Raw genomic sequence first — 22,847 nt, 5'->3', positions numbered from 1 at the left:
AAGATGTATTTAAACAAATCTCTTACACACTCGATGACAGCTAAACAGGTGTTCCCAAGATTTGAAAATCACAAAATAACTAGCTTACGATTCATTAAAAGGTGGAAGACCATTTGCCTTTCTTGTCGTTAAAGGTTTTCCCTCATCATCACGATAGAAAGCAAAAAGTCCTGCAGAGAAGCCCTAAATTGAAGTGGAAAGGAAACACTTTTTCATGTGTGTTAGTAAAAACAAACTACACTATAGTAAAGCTGCACGGCAGAAATTTCTTCCGGTATCAAATCTAATGGGAAATGTAAAAACAAAATGCTGGAAACACTAAACACGTTTGGCAGCATCCGTGGAGAGAGAAATAGTTAATATTCCATGTCATTGACCTGAATCAATAAGTCCATTCTCTCCCTCTGGATGCTGCTGGGTCTGCTGAGTATTTTCAGTTTTATCTATGTTTTTATTTCAAATTTCCAGCATCTGCATCTATTATAGAAACTAAACTGGTTAAATTCCTATACAAGGTGTTCAAACCCATGAAAAATAATCATTTTATACGATACATGGAGTCACCTCATGAACGGAATCCCTTTTCACAGTGAGCTATCACACTCTGAAAAACGTAGCTGGGCCTGTCATGAGGAAATTGATACAGGAAGGAATTGACATGACTACGTCCTCACCAATTTACCAGCCTCAGATACATCTGTCCGTAATAGCATTAGTGGAAAGTGAACTGTGGGACATCCTTTATCCAGTAATAAGTATGGTACTACTGCCATGCTAAAGCAGGACAAATGTAGCATCCCAAAACTGGATACCTGCATGAACTATATACCTTCACAATCTATGAATTCATAACACCAGTATATCCCTCATTGCTTTAATAGAGAATCCAACAACAAGCTTTGTAAGCTGTATTTATGTTGCTGCTCAGCTCTATTTCCTTATTCATTTGTGTATACACATTTGTGTTCCAGTTTTGTCACATTAGGGTGCAAATATAGGTAAAAGGACAGGGGGGCAAAATTTAGGTCATGCCGAGGTTCTTGCCCCCCTGGCATAAATGTCAGGAGGGAACCCATCCCCATTTAATGCTTGTTTAGGCATGCAGAGGTAGACTATCAGGGCCTGGTGAGGGAGGTAGGGGGCTCAATGGACAGGCTGGTTGGGACAGGAAACCTCAGGATAGCAGAAGACCTTGAAGGGTGGGGGTGAACCTTCTGGGGGGGCCCCCAAGATGCCCATAAAAGAGGTACCCTGCTCCTCTTGTTCACCAGTAACCCGAGTCGTGAAAGTTGCCAGGCTTCCCATTTTGCACCAAGTTGCAAACAGGGAACCAAACATGTACTTTGTTAAAGATCTGAACCAGTCGGGGAGCTTCAAACACTATGGGCTGGATTCTTCTGCCCTGCCTGATGCAAGAACGCCACGGGCGAGCCGGGGACAAAGGAGAAGGTCATTTTCCTTGGGCAGGATTTTCCGGTCGCCAGGCGGATGCGGCTGGAGAATCCCGCCTTATAAGTAAAACTTGAGAAGCTTAGAATTGTTTACTCTAGAGAAGTGTGGGCCCAAGGGAGAGCTCAATCAAGCATTCAGGAATTAGGCAAAAGACCAATAATATGTTCAAGATTGCCTCATGTTTTAAATTAGGGGTCACAGGTTCAAGATTAGAAGAGGAAAGATTTAGAATTACATTTAACTACTTTACACAGAGCTTGTGACCTAGAGAAGCAGTGAAGGCAGATCATGTGGCAAATCTAAGAGATAATTGAGGGTGATTAAGTTAATTTTTTGGACTGTGCCAAAGATTTTTCCAGTTCTGCATTTTCCTGTTTCTCTGGCACAGATAAGTGCATAAAGTTAAGTGACATTTCTTAATGAACAAAAACTTTGATTACCATAATCTCCCTAATAATTATTTTTACTCATGGGATGTGGGCATCGCTGGCTAGGCCAGTATTGATTGCCCAGTCCTAATTGCCATTGACAAGGTGATGATGAGCTGCTTTCTTGAACTGTTGCAGTCTATGTGATCTAGGCCACAGTGCTGTTAGGGTGAGAGTACCAAGATTTTGAGATTAAAGCATGTCTGCAATGAACCTACCAATGCGTGGACAATTTCATGTTTCACTGTTGACAACATGCCTCTGAATTCTTGTGGCTCAGTGGGGATCATACTTGGACACAGGTTTGCATATCCTGCAATAGGCCTGAAATATTCAGCGGAAATGATTCATTAGTAGAAATAAAGTGTAACTTTTCTAATCTTTCATTTTTAAATAATTTAACTTGTTAGTTTTTTTTATATTGGACTACTTGTTGATTAAACATCCACAATATGTTAGTATCATTGAAGTATTCCATACCCTAATACAATTCCAAGGCTGAATAACAGAAGATCATTTGTACATGAGTATGGAGAACACTATGAAGAAACACTGAAAAACCCAACAAACATGCATTTTGCCAGAAAGTAAATATTTTGCCAATAACTTCTATGCGCAAAAAGGTTTGGGTCTGTTGGAGACTGGGTCCGGCTGCTGTACCAGGCACCGGTGGAGAGTGTGCGGACGAACCGAGTGAGCTTGGACTATTTCAGACTGCACCGGGGATGAGGCAGGAATGTCCACTCTCCCCATTGCTGTTTGCCTTGGCTATAGAGCCGTTGGCGTTGGCGCTGAGAGTGTCAAAGGACTGGAAGGGGTTAGTCCAGGGGGGGGGGGGGGGGGTGACTGGGTCTCGTTATATGCGGACAGCCTACTCCTGTATATTTCTGACCCGTTAGGGGGGATGGGAGATATTATGCGGATCCTGGGGGAATTTGGTTGGCTTTTGGGGTATAAATTGAATATGGGTAAGAGTGAGTCTTTGTGATCCAGGCGAGGGGGCAGGAGAGGAGATTGGGGGAGATGGTGTTTAAAGTGGTGAGAGGAAGTTTTCGATACTTGGGAATTCAGTTAGCACAGAATTGGGAGCAGTTACATAAATTAAATCTGACCCGATTGGTTGAGCAGATGGAGGAGGACTTTTGGAGGTGGGATATGCTCCCGCTGTCACTGGCGGGGAGGGCACAGAGCGTAAAGATAACAGTTCTCCCGAGATTTCTGATTTCTGTTTGTATTCCAGTGTCTCCCTATTTTTATCCCCAAAGCTTTTTTTAAATGGTTCAATGCGGTGATCTCTGGGTTCTTGTGGGCGGGTAAAACCCCGCGAGGAAGGAAGGTGTTGTTGGAGCGGGGCCGGGAGGGGGGTGCTGGCTCGACCGAACTTTAGAAACTATTATTGGGCGGCAAATATAGCCATGATCAGGAAGTGGGTAGTGGGGGAGGGGTCAGTGTGGGAGCAGATGGAGGCCACATCATGTAGGGGCACAAGTTTAGGGGCATTAGTAAAGGCACCTCTGCCGTTTTCGCTGGCTCGGTATTCCACAAGCACGGAGGTGGTGGCAGCTCTGAGGGTATGGGGGCAGTGGCGGAAGCATATGGGAATGGAGGGAGCGTCGTTGTGGGCTCCAATTTGTGGGAATCACCGGTTTGTGCTGGGGAGGCGAGATGGAGGTTTTTGGAGGGGGGGAATAGTTTAGGCGGGATCAGTGAGTGGAGGATGGGGGACTGGGGAACTGTGTGCATAAGCCACGTTGGCTGGGTATGTTGTTGGTTGGGGGGGAGGTTATTTATTGAGTTATGTTTACATTTGAAATTGTTGTTATAAAATCATAAATGCCTTAATAAAATATTTTTTTAAAAAAGGGATTGGCAATTAAATCAGATGAGAAGATAATCACCATCAGAAGTAGCAAGGTATCATATTACTTTTGTCTATCTTATGGAAACAGACTGCAATAATTGATTCAAATACTTTTAATCTTTATTACTTTTCATTAGCATTTTCTTTCAATTTCCAACATTACATACTTTCTCTATTCCCCACAACACTCTTTAACTAATCTGTCCAAATCACATCCTCTGCTGCAGCTAGGATTTGTAGTTTAACACTGACTCAGTTACATGAGGGCAGTTGTAACAATACCAGGAAACACAGGAGCCACACAACAAAGTTTACTGATCCTTGTTTCAGTTACTTCCACAACACTCCATTCAGTTGATATCAAGGTTATTGGAGTCACAGGTCAAACAGTTTTGTATGGCTACCTTACTTCAAGGGAAGCGTACCCTCTATACTTTTCTCCCACCAAATATAACTTCTCCAGTCGAGCATGATTGGGACCAAGTCATTACTGGATTTTGGAATTCTCTGTAGAATGACACCCAGAATGCCTAACCACAAATGTGTGAACTGGATAGTATGTCAGATGTAAATATTTACCTGAAGCACAGAGTCATAGATGTTTACAGCATGGAAACAGGCCGTTCAGCCCAGCTTGTCCGTGCCGCCCAGTTTCTATCACTAAGCTAGTCCCACTTGCCCGCATTTGGCCCATATCCCTCTATACCCACCCTGCCCATGTAACTGTCTGTTTTTTAAAGGAAAAAAATGTACCTGCCTCTACCATTGCCTCTGGCAGCTAGTTCCAAATGCTCACCACCGTCTGTGTGAAATAATTTACCCTCTGGTCTCTTTTGTATCTCTCACATTAAATCTATACCCTCTAGTTCTATACTCCTCTACTTTTGGGAAAAGATATCTACCTTATCTATGCTCCTCATTATTTTATAGACCTCTGTAAGATCACCCCTAAGCCTCCTACGTTCCAGGGGAAAAAGTCCCAGCCTATCCAGCCTCTCCCTATAACTAAGACCATCAAGTCCTGGTAGCATCCTCGTAAATCTCTTTCTAGCTTAACAATATCCTTCCTATAATAGAGTGACCAGAACTGAACACAGTATTCCATGTGTGGTCTTACCAATGTCTTGTACAACTTCAACTAGACGTTCCAACTCCTGTATTCAATATTCTGACCAATAAAACGTAGCATGCTGAATGCCTTCTTCACCACCCTGTCCACCTGCGACTCCACCTTCAAGGAGCCATGAACCCTCGATCTCTTTGTTTTGTAACTCTCCCCAACTCCCTACCATTCTTGATTAATAAGGGGATCAGTGGTTATGGGGAGAAGGCAGGAGAATGGGGATGAGAAAAATATCAGCCATGGTTGAATGGCTCAATGGGCCGAGTGGCCTAATTCTGCTCATATGTCTTATGGTTTTATTAACTGAGTAGGTTCTGCCCTGATTTGATCTACCAAAATGCATCACCTCACATTTATCCAAATTAAACTCCATCTGCCAGTCATCGGCCCACTGGCCCAATTGGTCAAGATCCTGTTGCAATCTTATATAACTTTTGTGAGGGCCACGAGAATCCAGCACGAGTTTCAAGGATACAAAGAAATAACATTTATTTACACAACAGCAGCAACCTCGCTTACTGCTTACTCCTTCCTGCTGGTTCCAAACTGGCCAGCTTTATTTATACAGGGAGTCTGCTAATGATTTCTCCGCCCCCCTCATTGGGGAAGCTCATACTCCCACAGGACTGTGGGACTGTCATTAGTCCCCAGCCAATGGTAAGCAGGCAGGTTATAACAATAACCTTCTTCACTATCCACTATGCCACCAATCTTGGTGTCATCGGCAAACTCACTAACCATGCCTCCTATATTCTCATCTAAATCATTAATATATATAACAAATAACAGTGGACCCAGCACCGATCACTGAGGCACACCGCTGGTCACAGGCCTCCAGTTTGAAAAACAACCCTCCACAACCACCCTTTGGCTTCAGTCACCAAGCCAATTTCGTATCCAATTGGCTACCTCACCCTGGATTCCATGAGATTTAACCATAAATCAGTGATAAAACATTTACTTATCCAAATACTATATCGTCCATGTTGTGAGTTGCTTCAAAATGTTTCTGGACGACTGATGTTTCTGAACTGGATTTCCAGACTGGAGGGTGTTTTGGCCACTTGGGGGCAAAGGACTGTGCTCCATACAATTTCCCCCTTACACAGCTGGGTATGAACTCACCCGGTAAGTGGGGGTGGGGTTTGCCCTTAACAAGGTGAAACTACTCAGTATAAAGTCTCTGACTGGGTGCAGGTCAGGAAGGGTGGCCCTTCGGGGAGAGGAGTCATAGTTTTGTTATTTTGTGTATACCGTAATAAACCTGTTGTTTATTTCTACCCTACGGCATGGTCCTGTTGTCTCTCCCGTTCGGGCTCTGCAGAGATTACAGTGTATTTTAATGTTTTTAATGATAGAAATTCTTACCTTTGCCCCCGAGTAAAAATGAAGCAGCTCCCCCTACAGTATAGAACATGGGTAACAACTACAGCCATCTAAATTTACTTAGAAATGATCCTTGTCAATTGAGCCAACTCATGATCGATATCAAAAATTATCCGAGGTCATGTGATGCGAGCGCAGGAGTGGTTGTGATTTTGCGAGCTCTGGCTCTGCTCATCATTTAATCCATCTTTTTGTCTTTGCACATTTCTTTTTTGTCTTTACTTGGTTTACATATCCTGAGAATTGTCAGTTGGTATTTCTGCACGATGGAGCAGAGTTGAAATGTTTAAATCCTTGCTTGTTCATGGCAGCTGGAAGGAGTTGGGGCAGCACCCTGCCTTTAGTGGAGCAGTTGCTTTTGAGTGGGCTGCCGCCCGCCCTGATGGTGCAGTATGCATCGGCGGATGATTGCTGCCAACGAGGATGCTGTTCTGGCTGAAGATCTCAGTTCTGAGGTACAGGTCATCAAGGCCCAATTCAAAGAGATGCGGGGTGTTTTTATGGAGGCAATGGAGGCACACAAGGAAGTTCCTGCATTAGAGAAATTTAATGGAGCACATCTAATCCAGTCTGCGAAGCCAGGGGTTGGTGTAGCCTTCAGACTATCTGTGCTGTTCCAGATATCAGTCATTTGTTTTGTAAAATATTTTATTAAGGCATTTATAGAAGTAACAAACACACAAATAAGAGCAAAAGAAAATTTGTACAATTTAAAAAATATATATATATTTTATTCAAAATTTTTGGCCAACCATGACAGTACATTGTGTATCCTTTACACAGTAATATAACAATATAAATAACAATGGCCAGTTTTAAGCAAGAAATAAATAATATATATAAACAACGTCAAAATTAAAAAACAAAACAAAAAACAAAACAGAACTAAATGGCATCTGCCTTGTCCCAAATAAATACTCTCCAAAAATACAATTCAGCAGTCCAATATACAATTACCTATAACAACCACCTATACATATTATACATATACACTAACATCCCTGAGAGTCCTTCTGGTTCCTCCACCCCCCCCCCCCCCCGGGTTGCTGTTGCTGTCTTCTTCTTTTCCATTCCCTCTATCTTTCTGTGAGGTATTCGACGAACGGTTGCCACCTCCTGGTGAACCCTTGAGCCAATCCCCTTAGGACGAACTTAATCCGTTCCAACTTTATAAACCCTGCCATGTCATTTATCCAGGTCTCCACACCCGGGGGCTTGGCTTCCTTCCACATCAACAGTATCCTGCGCCGGGCTACGAGGGACGCAAAGGCCAAAACATCAGCCTCTTTCGCCTCCTGCACTCCCGGCTCCTCTGCAACCCCGAATATAGCCAACCCCCAGCTTGGTTCGACCTGGACCCCCACCACCTTCGAAAGCTCCTTTGTCACCCCCACCCAAAACCCCTGTAGTGCCGGACATGACCAGAACATGTGGGTGTGATTCGCTGGGCTTCTCGAGCATCTCGCACACCTATCCTCTACTCCAAAAAATTTACTGAGCCGTGCTCCAGTCATATGCGCCCTGTGTAACACCTTAAATTGTATCAGGCTTAGCCTGGCACACGAGGACGATGAGTTTACCCTACTTAGGGCATCAGCCCACAGCCCCTCCTCAATCTCCTCCCCCAGCTCCTCTTCCCATTTCCCTTTCAGCTCATCTACCATAATCTCCCCCTCGTCCCTCATTTCCCTATATATGTCTGATACCTTACCGTCCCCCACCCATGTCTTTGAGACCACTCTGTCCTGCACCTCCTGCGTCGGGAGCTGCGGGAATTCCCTCACCTGTTGCCTCGCAAAAGCCCTCAGTTGCATATACCGGAATGCATTCCCTTGGGGCAACCCATATTTTTCGGTCAGCACTCCCAGACTTGCAAACGTCCCATCTACAAACAGATCTCTCAATTATGTTACTCCTGCTCTTTGCCATGTTCCAAATCCCCCATCCATTCTCCCCGGAGCAAACCTATGGTTATTTCTTATCGGGGACCACACCGAGCTCCCGTCTTACCCCTATGCCGTCTCCACTGCCCCCAGATTTTCAGAGTAGTCACCACCACCGGGCTTGTGGTGTATTTCTTCGGTGAGAACGGCAACGGCGCCGTCACCATAGCTTGTAGGCTAGTCCCCCTGCAGGACGCCCTCTCCAATCTCTTCCACGCCGCTCCCTCCTCTTCTCCCATCCACTTACATACCAGTGAGATATTGGCAGCCCAGTAGTACTCACTTAGGCTCGGCAGTGCCAGCCCCCCCTATCCCTACTACGCTGCAAAAATCCCTTCCTCACTCTCGGGGTCTTCCCGGCCCACACAAAACTCATGATACTCTTCTCAATCCTTTTGAAAAAAGCCTTCGTGATCACCACCGGGAGGCACTGAAACACAAAAAGGAATCTCGGGAGGACCACCATTTTAACCGCCTGCACCCTCCCTGCCAGTGACAGGGATACCATGTCCCATCTCTTGAAGTCCTCCTCCATCTGTTCCACCAGCCGCGTTAAATTTAACCTATGCAATGTACCCCAATTCTTGGCTATCTGGATCCCCAAGTAGCGAAAGTCCCTTGTTACCTTCCTCAGCGGTAAGTCCTCTATTTCTCTGCTCTGCTCCCCAGGATGCACCACAAACAACTCACTTTTCCCCATGTTCAGTTTATATCCTGAAAATTCTCCAAACTCCCCAAGTATCCGCATTATCTCTGGCATCCCCTCCGCCGGGTCCGCCACATACAACAACAAATCGTCCGCATACAGAGATACCCGGTGTTCTTCTCCTCCCCTGAGTACTCCCCTCCACTTCCTGGAACCCCTCAATGCTATTGCCAGGGGCTCAATCGCCAGTGCAAACAATAATGGGGACAGAGGACATCCCTGCCTCGTCCCTCTATGGAGCCGAAAATATGCAGACCCCCGTCCATTCGTGACCACGCTCGCCATCGGGGCCCTATACAGCAGCTGTACCCATCTAATATACTCATCTCCAAAGCCAAATCTCCTCAACACCTCCCACAAATAATCCCACTCCACTCTATCAAATGCTTTCTCGGCATCCATCGCCACCACTATCTCCGCTTCCCCCTCTGGTGGGGGTATCATCATTACCCCTAGCAGCCTCCGTATATTCGTATTCAGCTGTCTCCCCTTCACAAACCCAGTTTGGTCCTCATGGACCACCCCCGGGACACAATCCTCTATCCTCATTGCCATTACCTTGGCCAGAATCTTAGCGTCTACATTCAGGAGGGAAATAGGCCTATAGGACCCGCATTGCAGCGGGTCTTTTTCTTTCTTTAGGAGAAGCGATATCGTTGCCTCTGACATAGTCGGGGGCAGCTGTCCCCTTTCCCTCGCCTCATTAAAGGTTCTCATCAGTAACGGGGCGAGCAAGTCCACATATTTCCTGTAAAATTCAACTGGGAATCCATCCGGTCCCGGAGCCTTCCCCGCCTGCATGCTCCTAATTCCTTTCACTACTTCCTCCATTTCGATCTGTGCTCCCAGTCCCACCCTCTCCTGCTCCTCCACCTTAGGAAATTCCAGCTGTTCCAGAAAACACATCATTCTCTCCTTCCCATCCGGGGGCTGAGCTTCATATAATCTTTCGTAGAATGCCTTGAACACTCCATTCACTCTCTCCGCTCCCCGCTCCATCTCTCCCTCCTCATCCCTCACTCCCCCTATTTCCCTCGCTGCTCCCCTTTTCCTCAATTGGTGGGCCAGCAACCTGCTCGCCTTCTCCCCATATCCGTATTGTACACCCTGTGCCTTCCTCCACTGTGCCTCTGCAGTACCCGTAGTCAGCAAATCAAATTCTACGTGTAGCCTTTGCCTTTCCCTGTACAGTCCCTCCTCCGGTGCCTCCGCATATTGCCTGTCCACCCTCAGACGTTCTTGCAGCAACCGCTCCCGTTCCCTACTCTCCTGCTTTCCTTTATGTGCCCTGATTGATATCAGCTCCCCTCTAACCACTGCCTTCAGCGCCTCCCAGACCACTCCCACCTGGACCTCCCCATTATCATTGAGTTCCAAGTACTTTTCAATACACCCCCTCACCCTTAGACACACCCCCTCATCCGACATTAGTCCCATGTCCATTCTCCAGGGTGGACGCCATTCTTTTTCCTCCCCTATCTCCAAGTCCACCCAATGTGGAGCGTGATCCGAAATAGCTATAGCCGTATACTCCGTCCCCCTCACCTTCGGGATCAACGCCCTTCCCAAATAAACTTTGTGGACATAGGAGAAAAACGAAAACTCCTTACTCCTAGGTCTGCTAAATCTCCACGGGTCTACTCCTCCCATCTGCTCCATAAAGTCTTTAAGCACCTTGGCTGCTGCCGGCCTCCTTCCAGTCCTGGACCTCGATCTGTCCAGCCCTGGTTCCAGCACCGTGTTAAAATCTGCACCCATTAGCAACTTCCCCACCTCTAGGTCCGGGATACGTCCTAACATGCGCCTCATAAAGTTGGCATCATCCCAGTTCGGGGCATATACGTTCACTAAGACCACCGCCTCCCCCTGTAATTTGCCACTCACCATCACGTATCTGCCCCCACTATCCGCCACTATGGTCTTTGCCTCAAACATTACCCGCTTCCCCACTAATATAGCCACCCCCCTGTTTTTCGCATCTAGCCCCAAATGAAACACCTGCCCCACCCATCCTTTGCGTAGTCTAACCTGGTCTATCAGTTTCAAATGCATCTCCTGTAATTTAACCACATCTGTCTTAAGTTTCTTTAGGTGTGCGAGTACCCGTGCCCTCTTTATCGGCCCGTTCAGCCCTCTCACATTCCACGTGATCAGCCGGGTTGGGGGCTCTTTACCCCCCCCCCCCCCCCCTTGTCGATTAGCCATCCCCTTTTACCCAGCTCCTCACCCGGTTCCCACGCAGCTCTGTCCCCCCCAGGCTGTGCCCCCCCACCCCGCCCACCCCACCCCATACCAGCTCCCCCTTCTCCCCAGCAGCAGCAACCCAGTAAATCCCCCCCTCCCCCCCCCCCCCCCCGCTAGATCCCCCACTAGCGTAGTTACACCCCCCATGTTGCTCCCAGAAGTCAGCAAACTCTGGCCGACCTTGGCTTCCCCCCGTGACCTCGGCTCGCACCGTGCGACGCCCCCTCCTTCCTGCTTCCCTATTCCCGCCATGATTATCATAGCACGGGAACAAAGCCCGCGCTTCCCTTTTGGCCCGGCCCCCAATGGCCAACGCCCCCAACTCCTCCACCTCCCTTCCTCCCTCCCCCACAACCTGTGGAAGAGAGAAAAGTTACCGGGTCGCAGGATTAACAACATAAAAATCATCTCTCCCCCCTTTTTCCCCCCATACTCGCCCCACCACTTTGTCTCAAACGTTCTTTTTTAATAACCCACTCATTCCAATTTCTCTTCAACAATAAATGTCCACGCCTCATCCGCCGTTTGAAAGTAGTGGTGCCTCCCTCGATATGTGACCCACAGTCTTTCCGGCTGCAGCATTCCAGATTTGATCTTCTTTTTATGAAGCACCACCTTGGCCCGATTAAAGCTCGCCCTCCTTCTCTCCACCTCCGCACTCCAGTCTTGATATACGCGGATCACCGCGTTCTCCCATCTACTGCTCCGAGTTTTCTTTGCCCATCTTAGGACCATCTCTCTGTCCTTAAAACGGAGGAATCTCACCACTATGGCTCGAGGAATTTCTCCAGCCCTCGGTCTTCGCGCCATAACTCGATAGGCTCCCTCCACCTCCAGTGGACCCGTCGGGGCCTCCGATCCCATCAACGAGTGCAGCATCGTGCTCACATATGCCCCGACGTCCGCCCCTTCTGCACCTTCAGGAAGACCAAGAATCCTTAAATTCTTCCTCCTCGCATTATTCTCCAGCACCTCCAGCCTTTCCACACATCGTTTATGGTGTGCCTCGTGCATCTCCGTCTTCACCACCAGGCCCTGTATATCGTACTCGTTCTCGGCAGCCTTTGCCTTCACGACCCAAAGCTCCCGCTCCTGGGTCTTTTGCTCATCTTTTAGCCCTTCAATCGCCTGTAATATCGGGGCCAACAGCTCCTTCTTCATCTCCTTTTTAAGCTCTTCCACGCAGCGTTTCAAAAACTCGTGTTGTTCAGGGCCCCATATTAAACTGCCACCTTCCGACGCCATCTAGGTTTTTGCTTGCCTTCCTTGCCGCTGCTCTAAAGGATCCACCGCAATCCGGCCACTTTCCTCTCCTTTTTCCATCCGTATCCAGGGGGGATTCCCTTCTGGTTTACCGCACAGTGCTTTTAGCCGTTAAAATTGCCGTTGGGGCTCTTATTAAGAGCCCAAAAGTCCGTTCCACCGGGAGCTGCCAAAACGTGCGACTTAGCTGGTCATCGCCGCACCTGGAAGTCTCAAAATTTGTACAATTGAGCATAATAAATAACCAATACCCGCACCCACACCCACCCTTCTCCTCCTCCCATCCTGCCGTACCCATTTTGACCCCCTTATTCCAACCCACCCCGCCTCTCCTCTGCTGACACCTCAATCCTCCATAAAGAAGTTGATGAACAGCTTCCACCTCCGGGCGAACCCATCAATCGACCCTCTCGTGACAAACTTAATCTTTTCCAACCTCAGGAATTCCGGCAGGTCACTCACCCACACTCTCACTTTTGGTGTCTCCCAATCCCTCCACCCAAGCAAAATCCGTCTCCGGGCTATCAGGGTGGCAAAGGCCAAAGCATCTGCCTCTCTCACCCACTGGATTTCTGGGTCTTCCGACACGCCAAATATCGTTACCTCTGGGCTCGGGACCACCTTTACCCCCAACACCTCGGACATTACATCGACAAATCCCTGCCAGCACCCCTTCAGTTTCGGACACAGGCAAAACACGTGGACAAAGTTCACAGGCCTCCCCGCGCACAGTCCACACCTATCCTCTACTCCCTTAAAGAATCTACTCACCTTTGCCACCGTCATTTGCGCCCTGTGAACTACTTTGAACTGAATATGGCTCAGCCTTGCACACGACGAGGATGCATTCACCCTCTGCAGGGCCTCTTCCCACATCTCAGCCTCTACCTCCACCCCTTGCCCCTCCTCCCATTTCTGCTTAACATCTCCTATCGGGGCTCTCTCCCAGTCCATCAGCTCCATATAAACTTCGGAAACCTTCCCCATCCCTACCTCCTCTCTCGACAGCACCTTATCCTGCAGCCCTAGGGGCGGCAACCTGGGAAAGGATGTCACCTGCCTCCTCACAAAGTACTGGACCATTTAAGTATCTGAACCCATTCCCATTGGGCAGCTCATATTCCTCCTCCAGGTCCAACCTCGTAAAACTACCTCCTACGAATAGGTCCCCAAACGGCTCAATCCCTGCCTGCTGCCACCCCCGAAACCTCACGTCCATCTTCCCCTGCCCCGGTACAAACCTATGGTTGTCACAAATTAGTGCCCACACCAAAGCATCCTCCAATTTCAGATGCTGTATCTGTTGCCCCCATACTCTCAAGGCCGACACCACCACTGGGCTCATGGAGTACCTGGCCGGCGAGAACTGCAGAGGCGACAACAACAGTGCCCCTAAACTCGTCCCCCTGGAAGAAACCACCTCCATCCACCCCCCTACTGATCCCTCTGCCAATACCCACTTCTTAACCATAGCGATGTTAGCCGCCCAGTAATAATTCATTATATTTAAGGCAGCACGGTGGCGCAGTGGTTAGCACTGCTGCCACATGGCGCCGAGGTCCCAGGTTCGAACCTGGCGCTCTGGGTCACTGTCCGTGTGGAGATTGTACATTCTCCCCGTGTTTGCTTGGGTTTTGCCCCCACAACCCAAAGATGTGCAGGGTAGGTGGATTGGCCACGCGAAATTGTCCCTTAATTAGAAAAAAATGAATTAGATACTCTAAATTTTAAAAAAGAAAATAATCTGTCATATTTTCCGCCCACACAAAGTCCGAAATCAACGTGTTGACCTTTTTAAAAAATGACTTTGGGACTACGATCGGGAGGTTCTGAAATACGAACAGAGCATTGACAGCATCGTCATCTTCACTGCCTGTACACATCCCGCCTACGACAATGGCAGCACATCCCACTTCTTAAAACCCCCCTATCATCTGCTCCAGCAACTGAGCCCAATTCAACTTGTGCTGCTGCGCCCAACCCCGCACCACCTCAATGCCCAAGAACCTGAAACTCGCCCCCAACACCTTGAACGGCAGCTCTCCCAACCTTCTCTCCTGCCCCCTGATCTCAATCAGGAACACCTCCCTCTTTCCCATGTTCAGTTTGTATCCGGAACACTGGCGAAAGTCCTTCAAAATCCCCATAATTCTGCCGATGCCCCCAGTGAGTCCGAAATATATAGCAGAAGGTTGTCCGCATACAACAAAACCCTGTGCTCGACGAGCACCCCCCCCCCGCAATCCCTTTCCAATCCCTCGACGCTCTACGTGCCACTGCCAATGGCTCTATCGCCAAGGCAAAAATCCAAGGGGGAGAGCAGGCACCCCTGCCTTGTCCCATGGTGCAACCCAAAATATACCAAGCTCACCCGGTTCGTCCGCATGCTAGCTACCGGCGCCTTATACAGCAACTGGACCTAATCCACAAACCCCTGCCCAAACACAAACCGTCCCAACACCCTCCACAGATATTCTCACTCCACCTGGTCAAAGCCTTCTTTGCATCCATTGCCACTGCCACGTCCTGCCCCTCTGGGGGCATCATAAACTCGTTAAGTAACCTCCTTACATTTGCCGACAACTGCCTCCCCTTCACAAAGGCCGTCTGATCCTCACCTATCACCCCCAGGACACAGTCCTCAATTCGCGAAGCCAGCACCTTCGCCAGCAGCTTGGCGCCCACATACTCTGCATCACCTCCGTCAACCCAATGGGGGTCGCCAGCCCTTCCACAGGTCCTCATCAACTTTGGGAAACTCCAACTCATCCAGAAACCGCTGAATTCCCGAACCCCCGGCCAATGGCTCCCACTCATATAGCTTCATATAGCTTCCTATAAATTCCTCCAACACCCCATTCACCCCAAGCGGGTCACGTAGCACTCTTCCCGTTCCATCCTTCACTCTTCCAATCTCCCTCGCCGCCTCCTGCCTCCTAAGTTAATGGACCAGTATCCTACTTGCCTTCTCCCCGTACTTGTACATTGCCCCCCTGGCACCGGCCTCCCCTGATCAACCAGTGCAAGTCCACATCAGGAATCTTCCCCAGCACTAGTTTGGGGCATTAACATTTACCATGACTACCGGCATCCCCTCCAGCTTTCCACTCACCATCATAAACCTCCCTCCTGAATCTGCCACAATGCCACCTCGAAAGCCACACGCTTATTTATTTACACCACCACCCTCCTCGTCTTCATGTCCAATACTGAATGGATCGCCTACCCTACATAATTTTTCCTCAGCCTTGTCTGATCCCCTATCTTTAGATGCGTCTCTTGTAAAAAAAATCCACGTCCACCTTCAGACTCCTCAGGCGCACGAACACATGTGACCGTTTAACCGGCCAATTCAGTCCCTTCATGTTCCACGTGACCAGCCTAGTTGGGCGGCTCCCCGTCCCCTTCCCCTGCCGATCAACCAGATCCCTTTTTGGGCCAGCCCCCAGCCCGTGCCACACGACCCTCCAGGCCCACCCTCGAATATCCACTGTCATCACTCCCTTTCCCGCTGCGCCACAACAACCACACCCTTGTCAGAAGCCGCCCTTCCTTCTCTCCCAAACAAAACAACAATCACATTCCCCTCCCCCAACTTCCTGACCACACTCCCATAGTGCTCCCATTAACTAGCCCACCTAGCTAACCTGACAGTCCCTGCCCAAGGCCTCCAAGCCTCCTACCCCCCACTGACTCCCCTCCCCTGGCCCGTTCACATTTCCCCAAGAAACAAAGAAACAGAAAAAAGGTGCACTCACCCTTGACATTCCCCAAGCAACCCGCCACCAAGCGCAACAAAACATCTCAAAGGAGAAAAGCCCTCCAACAACCATCAAACGAAAAAAACACCCCCTCACACCGCCTCAAAAGTCGAATATCCTCCTTCTCCTGCCAGTCCATTGTCCCTCAAAAATTCCGTCGCCTCCTCTGGTGTTCCAAAATAATATTCCCAATTCTGGAAGATCACCCAGAGGCGGGTTGGGTACAAACCCTTCTTAAAGAGGGCAGCCTTGACCTGGTTAACCCAGCCCTCCTCTTCGTCAGATCTGCGCCCAGGTCCTGGTACACCCACAGTTTGTTCGCTTCCCAGAGGCACTTCCTGTTTGCCCAGCGCAAAATCTTTTCCTTGACCAGGAAAAGGTACAGCCGCACCACCATCGCCCTCGGCGGCTCACCCACCTGCGGCCCCCTCCCCCAGGGGCCGGTTGAAGGCCCCCTCCCCCATCAATGTTTCCAACATCTTGGCCACACACGTGCCGACGCCCGCTCCTTCAATGCCCTCGGACTCCCCACGATCGCAGGTTTTTTCTTCTGGGGCAGTTCTCCACATCCTCCACCTTCTCCTTCAGCTACTTTTGGGTCTCCCGCATCACTCCCACCTCGGCCACCAATGAGGCGAGTGCTCCTCGTGCTCCCCCACTGTCTCCTCCACTCTCCGAATCACATTTCCCTGGGACTACAGCCTCTGCTCCACAGTCAATCCCTGCTTTCAGCGGCTCTACCACCCTGGTTAGGTCCCCATGGGCTTCCCTCCTCTACCGGCTGAGCTTCTCATTTAAGAAGTCCAACAACTGCTCCGTCGACCACTGGGCGGGCAGGACAGGCCCTTTACCCTCCGCCATCTTGACCTGTGGCGCATGAAGTTTCTCTTGCTCCACCAGCTCCCTTCTTCTCGACCCACTTCTGAACCATGGATCCATACACCAGCCACACCAGTGGAGTTTCATTTTCTCCTATCACTCCTGCATCTTTTATCATCCAAACTTCCACCCTACGACGGGGGAAAGCTAAAAAAAAAAAACATTGAGCGGGAGCTGCAAATGTGCAACCACTCACTCCATTGCCGCCACCGGAAGTACCCGGATGCCAGTCATGAGGAGTTGTGGGTGTTGAGTCGGTCGACACCCCCTGGTTGTCAAGGTGAATTCCCTAGTGCTGGGGCAAGATGGGATGGCCCTCCTCCCAGGGGCTGCCTTGACGACCAGAACCTCTGGAACGAGGTCCCCCCCTTCTGCCTGAGATATGAAATCCTTCTTAACCGCGGGCCTTTTGTGTTGTGGGTATCACTGTAATTTCCCAAATTCCTGGGGTTCCCGGGTGTTTTATTCCTCCTTTGAAGCTATGGCTATAATGTAACTCTGTGTTGTTGACTGTATCCTGCTTTGGTGCAGATGGATCTGCGCGGGGGCCTCCGATTATAGATCATAGAATAGATCATAGAATTTACAGTGCAGGAGGCCATTCGGCCCATCAAATCTGCACCGGCTCTTGGAAAGAGCACCCTACCCAAGCCCACACCTCTAACCTAACCCCCATAACCCAGTAACCCCACCCAACACTAAGGGCAATTTTGGACACTAATGGCAATTTATCATGGCCAATCCACCTAACCTGCACAGCTTTGGACTGTGGGAGGAAACCGGAGCACCCCGGAGGAAACACACGCACACACGGGGAGAACGTGCAGACTCCACAAGCCGGGAATCGAACATGGGACCCTGGAGCTGAGAAGCAATTGTGCTAACCATTATGTTACCGTGCTGCCCAGGCACGATCACCTGGGTGACCGATCACCTGGATGACTTTTCCATAAGTGCCATTTTGCCTGGTCCCCGTTTGTGACCGTTTCCTCGGCGAGGCCGATAGATGCTGAATGCTGGTGAACGTTTTAGTTCTTTGAACTGTGCGATTCTGGGTTCTACCCATTGTGGGCAGGATCCAGATCTCAATGTCTCGCGGGATCTCGTTAAATCCCGGGATAGATCTCTCATGGGATCTACCACCCCATCCCGTCCCGATGCCGGTGGGATACGGCCAGTAAATCGTGCCCCAGATATCAGTATCTTAGCACTAAAACCAAAGCAGTGTATTATGAGTTTCAATGCCCATTTTTTAAACTCAAATCTTATTCGTTCTACACAGACAGGGTCCCAAATAAGAATCGGGATTTCATATTTTACGAATTGTGGAGGGCATTTTGAAATTGAATGCTTCAAAATCGAGTTACAATTATTTAAATACCAAGGGCTATTCATAATGGATCTCACCTGTCCAATTCTGCTTCCAGTTGGCAGTATGCTGCATAGGCTACAATGTCCTCCTGTCCACAGCGTTCTGTGGTCAGTGCGCTCACATAAAGTAAAAAGTCAGCATCCAAGACACCTGCACCATCGGTTAACCCTGCAGATCCACAAGATTTTCCATTTTCACTACATACCCTGCATTGCTGGATAGATCAAATAAACATTAATACATCACACTGCGGTGTTTTATTTCAAAGTTAATTCCAACGGTGACATGGGTTACTGTCACACCCTTCATTCTATTTGCGCGCCATCCAAAAAATGTTTCTGACACAGTTCTGTTTCTACTTTTTAAAACCACGATCCGATTTACTGGCCGATTCCCGCATCCTGCCTCTCCCGTGACCCCCGACGGTCGTTACACCTCACAAGATCTCCTGAGACATCGCAATCTGCATCATGCCCACAATGGGCAGGACCCAGACTCGCATAATTAAAAGAGTTTAAAAGCTCACCTAGCTATGCTGCCGCTGGATCTAACCGGCACCCGCCATCTATCGGCCTCACCGAGGAGACCCCAGCCAGGTGCCGTTTAACACTGGTCCTCACAAACTGGGGACCAGGCGAAATGGCACTTGGGCCGGTGGGGGGTAGAGGTCTCCCAGGCGATCGGAGACCCCGGAGTGGTCGGTCCCTGGCCAGGCTGGCACCCTTACACCGCTGGTGCCACCCGGGCACCTTGGCATGGTCAGCCTGGCAGTGCCAAGGTGCCCAGCTGGTATTTTGCCTGTGCTAGGGACCGGGCCCAGGGATGACCTGCCGGTATGTGGTGGGGTGCTGGGGGCTCAAGGGACCGCTAACAAGTGAGCTGGGCCATGTGGGGTGCGGGTGATGGCCACAGGGGCTGCGTCGAGGGTGGTGGTGAAGCTCCACAAACGTGGTCCCTCATTAAGGGAGTTGCCCCCAAAGCTCATTAGAGGGCCACCCTACCCCCCCACAACGCATGACCCGCCCACCAGATCCCCTCCCACAGAAACCTCCTAATTAAAGAGACCCCTACCAGAGAACCGTGAATTAAAAAGACCCCCAACAGACACCCCCTAATTACAGATATCACCCCAGAAGAGAGCCCCTGCCTGGAAGACCCCCAAATATAGACACCCCTGCCTGGAAGCCCTCCCTCACCCCACCGAAGAAAGACCCCTACCTGGAAGCTAGAGAGTAGTCCAGATAAGCAGTGAAAAAAAATCACTGCTTTAAGACTCACCTGTTCAATACACCTGCTGGCTCAGGCAGGGAAAGCAGCACCTGTCAATTCCTGGAAAGAGAAAAACCCCTCAGATCTTTGATCTGCCTGCCTTTCATTCATCACTCTGTGAAATTACTTTCCCTAGGCTGCAATTGACATCTTCCACACACACCCAGCTGTCTGCATGGTTTCATTCACTTCCCTTCACCCTTGAGTGGCTTTGAAGTAATCAGCTGTCAAATTAAACTAAACTCAATGTTCATAAACATCAAGCTATGATTGACAGCTCCTGGACCACATCAAAGAGAGTTTGTGCTTTCTGTTAGTTTCACAGCTATCTCAAAGCCACTGAAACCTGAAGGGAGTTGTATGAAAATTCAGACAACTGGGCGTGTGTTGAAGCTGTCAATTGACACCCATTCAAATAATAATCTGCCTTCCTATTTTTGCTACTGATGTGGACAACCGTACATTTATCCGCATTATACTGCATCTTTCCACTTGGGTCTCTCTCTGCTTGAGAGCGGCACAGTGGTTAGCACTGCTACTTCACAGCTCCAGGGTCCCAGGTTCAAATTCGGCTCGGATGAGTGTGTTGAGTTTGCACTTTCTCCCGTGTCTGCGTGGGTTTCCTCCGGGTGCTCCGGTTTCCTCCGAAGATGTGAAAGTTAGGTGGATTGGCCATGCTAAACTGCCCCTTAGTGTCCAAAAGGTTGGGTTGAGTTATTGGGTTATGGAGATAGGGTGGAAACGCGGGCTTGGGTAGGGTGCTCTTTCCAAGGGTCAGTGCAGACTCGATGGGCTGAATGGCCTCCTTCTGCACTGTAAATTCTATGATGAGTGGGTTGGAGATGTGGGAGCATTTAGCTCCCATTCTCTTGTTGGCTGGGTGGCCCTTCAGCTTGACTGTAATCCAAACGTATCGCTGCCAGTCCTCTCTTTCCATTTGTCTGGAATGATTTTGTTTCTGCCTCCGGCCTCGATTTGGACTTAGTACGTCATGTGGCTTATGTGTAACTCCCCTTTGGACTGGGATTTTTGTGCATCTTCTTTTGTTTTTGTCAGGATTAATCTGCTCTCGGCTTCCACGTGGGTAAAAATGGGTCTGGTATCCGTTGAGAGGATGCTGCAATGGGTCGGTGATGCCTTTGGCACTGCAGGATCAAGGGGGTTATACGCTGGTGCACACCCGACCGTAGCGCAGTAGACTCATCATGATATCTTGTGATGATTGTGGGAGGGGGTGCACCATTTTGTCATGTTTTTATGACTTTATCCTGTCTATTCCTTTAACTCTGATGAGGATGTACGAGTACCTAGTCCTGTCTAATGATTGTATTGAACTGATGGTGATATCATTCACCATCATTCTCCTGTTATATCATTGATATCATTCTCTTTTTCCACTCTGCACTCATGTATTATTATTATTACTTTGTCTGCCAGCCTCAAACTCACTTCCCACATCAGGAACTTATAATCCCCTGCATTAGTTTCTTCCCCCAAACTCCATCTACTTTGCTGCACCCCCCCACAAAATCTCATTGTGCCCCATCATCTTGCTGCAATATCTTACTCCTCCCATGACAGTGTTGTGCTTATTAACCTCTTCCAGTCCCAATGTTGCCTCAGTCCTGATACGATTATTCTGGCCTCCAACTCCACTTAACATGAAGAGCCCATTTAGTTTGACTCTCTATGTACAACATCACAGGGGATCAACTAGTTTTAAAATAAATATACTCTTGAAATACAAAACCTTGACACTTGAAAAATATAGAACATATTAAAAAATACTGAAGTCAGTTTAATGCCATTACTATCAGAGTTTTACCTGTAAATGTCCTTCTGGCACTATCACTGGACCACATCTTGTGATCTCAGCACAGGCACCTTGACAATACATGTGCGGGTCATCCTTCTTTCTTAAGTACTGATTGGTCGCACATGGCCTTCCAAAAACAAATTGACAGTTTAGTTTATATATGTTAATAATAAATATTAAAGACTTAATAAATTCTTAAATGCAAATAAGCGGCAACAGTATATTAGCATTTATATAATTAATATAAACTTTATATTAATAAGTATTCCACAAGACATATGGGCACTGAACACGGTTAATGTTTTACAATCGTGCAAAAATAAATTGCATTTAATGGTTTGAACACATGAGTCTTAAAAAAGTATATTTTACTGGTATACAAAAATATATATTTTGGATTGAGAATGTTTTTGTGCCATTAATGGTGAGCAGGTCAATGCTGGTGAATGGATCACTGTCTAGTTTGGCTGCTCAATATCAGCATCAAGCACCCAGGTTAGATACTGCACAGTTAATTGTAGAATAAATCTCTTCTGCCCCAACAATGTGCCTCAGCACCATCTTCAGTAGAGCACCCTTACCAGACATTTTAAATTTATTTCCACTGACCACAACAGCTAACTGTGCTTGAGTGAATTCCAATTTAGCACCGCCATTTATAGAAGGAATTTAACCAGAAGTGCACAAACTCAATTCACATTACACCTTTATCACCAACAGCATGTGGAGGTCTTCTATTCTGTTAGTGTGGGTTGGATTATGTATTTTCTTTTATTCCCTTTTCTTCTCGTGTACTTAATGATCTGTTGAGCTGCTCGCAGAAAAATACTTTTCACTGTACCTCGGTACACGTGACAATAAACAAATCCAATCCAATTTGAACACAGCTACCAGAAGTGAAAGGCCACTGCCCTTCACGATCTACTTAAATATATTGATTTTTTTTCTAAAATCAAAAATTTTATAATAGTAGTTTATATAGGCAACACAAGTTTTCATCATACCTGCTTAGTAGAATTGGGCCAACTACTTTACGAACTTGGAATGCCTTTTGTAAATACTTAATTGCTTTTGGGAAGAGCTTATTCTGATATGGAAAAGAAACAAATAGGGATAAAATAAACAATGGGTTATCCAGAATTAAATCTAAAAATCATTACATAACTGAAGTACAATACAAGAAAGGCATATCAAATAAAGATCCAATGATTTACTGAAAAGGGAAACATTCATCAGAATTCTTTTTGCTATTTTAATGCTGCAGATGAGGAAATAATGGTTTCCATAGTTTTGTTTGTTTTTCCAACAGAAGAAATTGAAAACCCCTATTAGCTTTTATCCTTA

The 22,847-nt window shown here is 48.2% G+C and overlaps 1 protein-coding gene across 2 annotated transcripts in view; it reads right to left on the bottom strand.

Annotated features, from left to right (window-relative positions):
• lmln (leishmanolysin-like (metallopeptidase M8 family)) overlaps positions 1 to 22,847 on the bottom strand; it is a 166,089-nt gene that overhangs the window by 82,169 nt on the left and 61,073 nt on the right. For both annotated transcript variants that reach the window (XM_072473178.1, XM_072473179.1), the window contains exons 4-8: positions 22,508 to 22,590; positions 21,513 to 21,630; positions 18,454 to 18,632; positions 2,099 to 2,204; positions 89 to 183 (exon numbers count right to left, since the gene is read on the bottom strand). In XM_072473178.1, the coding sequence (XP_072329279.1) occupies positions 89 to 183; positions 2,099 to 2,204; positions 18,454 to 18,632; positions 21,513 to 21,630; positions 22,508 to 22,590 (581 nt within the window). The remainder of the gene's footprint in view (positions 1 to 88; positions 184 to 2,098; positions 2,205 to 18,453; positions 18,633 to 21,512; positions 21,631 to 22,507; positions 22,591 to 22,847) is intronic.

Source organism: Scyliorhinus torazame, chromosome 2 (assembly GCF_047496885.1).
Source record: "Scyliorhinus torazame isolate Kashiwa2021f chromosome 2, sScyTor2.1, whole genome shotgun sequence".
Lineage (NCBI taxonomy): Eukaryota > Metazoa > Chordata > Chondrichthyes > Carcharhiniformes > Scyliorhinidae > Scyliorhinus > Scyliorhinus torazame.
The sequence above is the reverse complement of the archived record's forward strand: the minus strand, read 5'-3'. Positions and strand labels throughout refer to the sequence as shown.